Here is an 8054-nt window from a genome sequence, read left to right as displayed (position 1 = left end):
AGGTACTGAGAAAAGAGACTGCAATACAGAGGTACTGAGAAAAGAGACTGTAATACAGAGGTACTGAGAAAAGAGACTGCAATACATAGGTACTGAGAAAAGAGACTGCAATACAGAGGTACTGAGAAAAGAGACTGCAATACAGAGGTACTGAGAAGAGACTGCAATACAGAGGTACTGAGACAAGAGACTGCAATACAGAGGTACTGAGACAAGAGACTGCAATACAGAGGTACCGAGAAAAGAGACTGCAATACAGAGGTACTGAGACAAGAGACTGCAATACAGAGGTACTGAGACAAGAGACTGCAATACAGAGGTACTGAGACAAGAGACTGCAATACAGAGGTACTGAGAAAAGAGACTGCAATACAGAGGTACTGAGAAAAGAGACTGCAATACAGAGGTACTGAGAAAAGAGACTTCAATACAGAGGTACTGAGACAAGAGACTGCAATACAGAAGCCCTCAGAAAAGAGACAACACAGAACTCAGAAAAAAGAGACTGCAATACAGAGGTACTGAGAACACAGACTGCATAAAAGAAAGACTGCAATACAAAAGCACTCAAAAAAGAGATTGCAATACATAACAGAAGCCCTCAGAAAAGAGACCACACAGAACTCCGAAAAAAGAGACTGCAATATAAGAGTACTCAGAAAAGAGACTGCAAGACAGAACTCAGAAAACAGAAGCTACAATACAGAAGACCTCAGAAAACTCCTTGAAGACTTGTTCTTTTGCAGGAGGAGACATCCATCCCAGACCCCTGTGTGCAATCAGCAGCATTCCTGGCTTTATAGACTAAGCTCTGGGCTACAAGCTCTTCCTACAGATCCTATTTATGGCAGATCTGGATCTAAACTTAGAGACAAAGTGACACAACAGAACTTGGGAAGCCACAAGACCCTGCACTTACAACTTGTACAGGAGGAGGCAGGATCCTCCAGATCTATAGAGTGGGAGTGGGGGGCGGCAGGGGGCAAGACAAAGGCAATTGGAGAGTCTCAAGCTACAAACCTACAGAAAGCGAAAGGAAACCCCCTCCACCTACACAGCCTGAAGGGTAATCCTGCCCACCTACACACAAACAAGCCTTCAGCTAAGAGGGGGTCTTCCATCCAACCTCATTAATAAAGGGGAGATCACGACCTGCAGAGGAGGGGGAGGACTTCCCAAATCATCAAGGAGAGACCCTGAACTTCAGTCCATGGAAATGTAGGCAGCCATAAAGGAATCCCAGACAGTAGAAGATGAATGAGCTGCAGCACATATGTTTCCTTCCCTCAGCTCCTTCTCCTGCAGTTGTTCCTACTTGAGCTGAGCTGAAGGAGACTTCTCCAGGGTACAGCAGATCCGGGCTGCAGAACTTCTTGGGGCATCTTCCAGGATTCAGCACATATGTTTTTGTTTTTTTAAACCCAGGACCAAAAACATCCGGAGGTGATTGGTCCATTGAAGAACCTCCCTCATCATCTTTGGGGTAATTGTACGTTCTCTTGTACCTGGATGTGCCCTGATTCCTAAACTCAGTGAGGACCTTAGACTTGTTCAGATGGTTCATTTAATGTGTTTTTACATATCCCCCTAAGCTGTGGACACACTGTCCAGAAATGAACCTGGGATTCCTCCTTACTTTCAGACATCTCCTCTGGATCCTCCTAGGTAAGCATGGAATCTTTCACTCAGTCTTTAAAATATGCATTTGTACCTGTGAATCCTAGGTGTGACTACTGACTTCTGAATGCTTCTAATTATAATGTTCTTTATGTCACCACCCTAAGATGTTGTGTGAGTGACACATCTGACAATCACTTGGTGCCTGCCTGTATACCCTACCTTGTTACCTTATTTAGGAGACATTATGCCTGTTAGTACTAGTGAGAACATATTCAGAATATTAATTTATTTAATGTGTCAAGAACACAGTGACTTTTAAGTTTGTGTAATACAATATCAAAGAACTCTTGGGTGTCAGATTGTCCTTTCTTGTCTGGTGTCATCGATATATATATATATATATATATATATATATATATATATATATATATATATATATATATATATATATATATAATGTGTGTGTGTGTATGTATACATACATATATATATATATATGTGTATATATATATATATATATATATGTGTATATATATATATATATATATATATATATATATATATATATCTTTTTTTTCTTTTTACTATATCCAGTAATGATTGGCAATCTTCATTCATCAGATGCAAAAAGAAAGGTGGCTAATATTGGTAGCAATGTACACTCGTTATGCCATGGGCCACTTTGTACCATTTGCGCTAGTCGTAAATTCTGGAATTCTATGATGGTTATGATGCATTTTTTTCTACCAATAAGTTTAAAAATGTCTTTCATCCTGTAAAATTGTAAAAAAAAACCTGTGTGCATGTTTAAAAAAAATAAAAAATAAATAAGCTATTATTAATGCTGACCAGAGAATGTTGGACAGATTTCCAATTTTTGCCTAATTTTTTGCAATTTGGCTATTTTTTGCAAATTGATCATTGACCAAAACTAAGGCTATGTGCACACGTTCAGGATTTCTTGCAGAAAATTCCTGAGAAAAGCCTGAAATTTTCTGCAAGAAATCTGCATGCGTTTTTGCCGCATTTTTGCCACGTTTTTTCTGCGTTTTTGCTGCATTTTTGGTGCATTTTTTTCTGGACATTTCCCAATGCATTTTATAGTGGGAAATCCGGCAAAATTAATGAACATGCTGCGTTTTTTACCGCAATGCGTTTTTTTTTCGTGGAAAAAAAAAGCATCATGTGCACAAAAATTGCGGAATTCATTCTAAATGATGGGATGCATATTGTATGCTTTTTTTTGCGGTTTTATAGCGTTTTTATAGCGAAAAACTGCAAAAAAAACTTGAAAAATCAACAACGTGTGCACACAGCCTTAAAGATTTTGATGTATCATGAAGGTTTTTTTGGCTGGTTGTCCTCCATTACAGAATGTTTATGGAACAATCTGAATTTTTGGGATGAGTGATATTTCCAAATTTAGCAGGGAGGAAAAAAAATATTTTTTAAATAATTTCTACGGAAAGAAAGCGATGGCAAAGAAGTAATTTAATGGTGTCCTATTAGTGATGAGTGACTATACTAATTACTCGAGATTTCTCGAGCACGCTCGGGGGTCCTCCGTGTATTTTTTAGTGTTCGGAGTTTTAGTTTTTCTTGCCGCAGCTGAATGATTTACATCTCATAGCCAGCATAAGCACATGTGGGGGTTGCCTGGTTGGTAGGGAATCCCCACATGTACTTATGCTGGCTAACAGATGTAAATCATTCAGCTGCGGCAAGAAAAACTAAATCTCCGAGCACTAAAAAATACTCGGAGGACCCCCGAGCATGCTCGAGAAATCTCGAGTAATTAGTATATTCACTCATCACTATGTCCTATATAGTAATCACTATAGCAATATAGCTGAAAAACCATCTGGGGGGGTGGACTACCTGTTATTGAGCATAGAGACTGGCATAGGAATTAGAGAGGTACCCCCATAAATTACACATTTTCTGAAACTTGCTTATATAATTTCATGTCCTTGTGTACAATTCATTAACAAAGGATCAGTGTTTAGTAGTTGTTTTAACGTTGGCAAGTAAGAAAGGTCTGAGATCCATCCTATTTACCTGGAATAGATTTTTTTTCTATAGTGCGTCCATGGGTACATCTTAAAAAGAATCTGCCATCAGGGTCATCCATGGTAAACTAAAGGTATGGGCAGAATGGCGCTGTCATTCTGATTTAATACATACTTTTAGTGTAAAAATCTGCAGCCAGGTTTTTGTTAAATCATCATGATCCATTTCGGTTTCTTCGGTGCTTCGGGGCGGGACTTGTGGTTGGGACTGTGGGTAGGGTCTTCGGCTCAGAGGGCTGAGCCATGGCCCCTCTGTTGCATTCATCATCATGCGTTCATTTAAATTTTGGACTGGCGTTGTCTTAACTGTGGGCAATGCTCGAGCTGGTGTCGATCTTTATGAAAATAGCATCGGCGCATGCACAGATCGACCCCTGGCGGTCTTTAGGAAAATGGCGCAGGAGGTGGTACATGTTCCGGTGCCATTTTCATGAAGAACGCCACCAGCAAGAGCGTCGCCCACAGCTAAGATAGCGCCAGCCGAAAATTTAAATAAATGCATGATGATGAATGCAGTGGAGGGGCAGTGGCTGAGTCTTCTAAGCCGAAGACCCTAACCACAGTCCTGCCCACAAGTCCTGTCCCGAAGCATCTAAGAAAATGAAATTTATCATGATTTAATAAAAACTGTCTGCAGATTTTTACACTAAAGGTATGATTAAAATCAATATGAAAGCGCCATTCTGCTCATACCTTTAGTTTACCATGGATGATCCCGACGACAGGTTCTCTCTAAATATAACTAGTAAACAGATGATCTAAGTCACAGAAACAGAGGTCTTAAGCAGCATGGAAAGAACATTTATTACCTCCCTCCTATAGGCTGTGATAAGGTACAGGACCGTATCAAGTGGTTTAAATCAAAATATGTAGAGGAGCAAATTTGTCCTTATTGATGCCGACTGATCAGGGTAAAGATGGCCTGATTTTGGTGGGATTGCTCACTGTCTAGTGACTAGAGAGGCCTCAGGACTCTCCCATGATAGGTGATATGGCTGGAGATAAGGATTAAATAAAGTTCTCATATATATGGGTTGGGAGTAAGAGCGATCAGCCAAACGAGCCTAATATATATGGCCAGCCTAAAGGCCGATATGCATTAGACTGACGCCGGTCCAACCTGCCGACATTGGCAAACTCGTCCAACCTGCCGACATTGGCAGACTCATCCAACCTGCCGACATTGGCAGACTCGTCCAACCTGCCGACATTGGCAGACTCGTCCAACCTGCCGACATTGGCAGACTCGTCCAACCTGCCGACATTGGCAGACTCGTCCAACCTGCCGACATTGGCAGACTCGTCCAACCTGCCGACATTGGCAGACTCGTCCAACCTGCCGACATTGGCAGACTCGTCCAACCTGCCGACATTGGCAGACTCGTCCAACCTGCCGACATTGGCAGACTCGTCCAACATTCTAATGTGTATAGGAACCTTCTGACTCCATTGAGATTGATCTAGTATTCTTATTTTGGAGTGACAATCCTTTTGTTCTCCGTGAGTCAAGTTGACACCTGGTCGTGGCTCTTTCATAGTGAACACTTCTGTGTATGAAGCAGTCAACAGAGTTAGATGAATTCTGTAGTTAATTTGTTACATTTTTTCTTGAATATTCTTAAAAACGTCCTTTTCTCCTTGGACTGACGTTAGTAACGCTTCCTTGTCCAATTTTGAGAAATTCTGTTAGCAAAAGTGGCTACACAAGAATACAAGTAGTTACTTTTTAAGTCTATTTTGTACTAAACAAAGCATGGGTGCCATTGCTCATCAGGGCCAATGTCATTGTCAAGGGAGGGGGAAGAGGTGAGCTGTGACCATCACTTAGTGAACAGTGGATACTCTGCTTTTTTACTGTGTACGGAGGTGTCACCTTTCATTGTAATCCTGTCTATGGTGATAAGGAGACCATTGAAGTCTTCTGTACAGAACAGGAAATATGAGTCTAGTAAAAGACTCTGTGTATAATGTGAAAAATGCAAGACTTCTGGTTTTTTTTTCTTCCTTTTAATATATTTAGTGATATAGAAAAATTACAAAAAAGCCAAATTAAAAAAAACACACAAAAACCTTTAATTGCACATTTTACATGTTTCTTATGATGTATAAAATCAAAGTGGTTAAATAAATGCTGCTATGCATTTATAATTTCCATTTATTTTCCCCAGAATAGCAGCATATAAAAGTCAAATACTAAAAAGTAACAATGGAGCCGACAATAGCTGTATATCAATAAAGTGCTAACCAAAGTGAATGTAAGACAAATGCAATAAAAAAAAGCAAGGCAAGTACAAAAGATCGGTTGCATTTCCTAAATTTAAACAACATAAATATTAGGTAACAAAGACCTAGACAAGACAAATAAAAAGATTTAAAATTCCGTTTATTGCACCAGAACCTTTTTCTATGGCCAGAAATTGGCACTGGGATACAACCCATATGACTGGAATGATAACCAATAGTTCCATGTAAACGTGGTGGATCTCCGAGATACGTATGAATGGACAATACCTCTAAAGTGATGTCAAGTAGTATTCAGTAAAGAAAAAAGGTGCAATGCACATGTACAAACAATAAATAACGCAGTATCAAAAGAATATATTAAAGAAAATAAGCAATAGCTATGTGCAATAAAGTGCAATGTGCAGAGTCTCCCAAGTAGGTTGGCTAATAGAAAAAGCATCATACGGGAAATTGACCCTACGTGTATCGTCACAGGAGGTGGCTTCACCCCAATGCCAATTTTTGGACTAGGAAACAGGGTCTGGCCAATTATAAATGTTATTATTTGTCTTATTTATGTATTTGGTTTTGTTACTTAGTAAAGATTGACATGGTTCAAATTTAGGAGGTGCAAACAATCTTTTGTGCACATCTTCCGCTCTTTTTGAGTTACGCATAAAAATCAGTGTTGCTTAGAATTTAAACTGTGCATAAACGATAAAACTCTCCCGTTCTGCCCGGAGTTCACACTGTGCAATTATGTGTTACCTAATTTAAAAAAAAAAAATCGGTCAGTTTGTAATTATACATCCCTTTAAGTTAGGAAAGGCATAGTGAAGTGTTGAAAAAAGGCTAAGGCTGTGTGTACACATAGAAAACTGTGCTGCAATCCCTAATGTGTTGGCCTGAAAAGTTGCTGTGTAAAATACACACGATTTTGTCACGTTTTTTACATGCGTTTTTATTGCAGATGTTTTCCCACTCATTAACATGGGGTGAAATATGCAGCAAAAAACATGATAGAATTGACATGCTGCAGATTTACAAAAAATAAGCAACGTGTACATAAGACTTCAGGAATCGCATTTACTTTGCTGGTACTAGGAAATCCTTATGGTTTTGTGACAAGTCTGCAGGAAAAAAAAACACAACAAAAACACAACATGTGCATAGACCCTAAGGGCTCATACTCACTTGCGTGAAATACGGCCGAGTCTCGCATGTTAAAACCCGGCTCTGCCGCCGGCACTCCAGAGCGGAGCGTGCAGCTCCATGTATTGCTGTGCGACCGCACGCTCCGCTCTGAAGTGCCGGCGGCAGAGCCGGGTTTTAACATGCGAGACTCGGCCGTATTTCTCGCAAGTGAGAAGGAGCCCTAAGGCTGTGTTCACATGTTGTGTTTTTGTTGCCTTCTTTTCTGCAGGCAAAACCTGCTCTTTTGGCAAGGAAGAAGCTGCTTACAAAAATCAGACTTTGCTGCCTTTTTTGCTGCATTTTTGTTGCCTCTTGTCCATGCTGATAAAGTTTAGTGATCCCCCCCCAAAAAGAAAAAAAAAATCAGGCTGCAACTTCCTTAAACTTTTTGCCCCCCAAAATGCAGCAAAACACTATACCTTCATTTTTACTGCATTTTTGCTGCCTTTTTTAACTTATCCATTACTTTTTATTGGTGGAAAAAATGCAGCAAAAACGCTTAAAAATTGCTGTGACGTGCTTCAGTTTGCAAAAAAAGCAGACGTTTTCTAAATCAGTCAGAAAAAAAAACCCCAATGTGTGTTCATGACATTTCTGAAATCTCAAAGCTGTTGCTGCTACTGTAAAACGCAGCTTAAAATTTGCATTAAAAAAAAGCAGCAGATACGCAACATGTGAACATAGCCTTAGTGTCGGGAGAACCTGCGCGTGAACTGCTAAAGTAACAGAAACCTACAAATTCCATTATTTACAGTTATAAATGTGCAAGCTGCAATTTTAAAGGTCTTAACTATTGGAGAACATTGGACATACTTCTAGTGCGTGCCATTATATTATTTTTACAAGGTGGCATCTGTATTTGTGAATTTGTGACATGTTATTTATATGCTGGGTATTATGGTTGTACTAAAGAATAAGAATAAATAAGAGGTTGCTAAGAATCCAGTA

At 39.6% G+C, this 8054-nt stretch overlaps 1 protein-coding gene across 1 annotated transcript in view; it reads left to right on the top strand.

Annotated features, from left to right (window-relative positions):
* The first annotated feature begins 321 nt into the window (after window positions 1-321).
* Window positions 322-8054, top strand: part of RAMP1 (receptor activity modifying protein 1) — a 135773-nt gene continuing 128040 nt past the window's right edge. The window contains exon 1 of the mRNA XM_077272299.1: window positions 322-1665. Within this exon, the coding sequence (XP_077128414.1) occupies window positions 1614-1665 (52 nt within the window). The 5' untranslated portion in view covers window positions 322-1613. The remainder of the gene's footprint in view (window positions 1666-8054) is intronic.

Source organism: Ranitomeya variabilis, chromosome 7 (assembly GCF_051348905.1).
Source record: "Ranitomeya variabilis isolate aRanVar5 chromosome 7, aRanVar5.hap1, whole genome shotgun sequence".
NCBI lineage: Eukaryota > Metazoa > Chordata > Amphibia > Anura > Dendrobatidae > Ranitomeya > Ranitomeya variabilis.
Note: the sequence above shows the minus strand (reverse complement) of the source record. Positions and strands in the feature narration are given on the sequence as shown.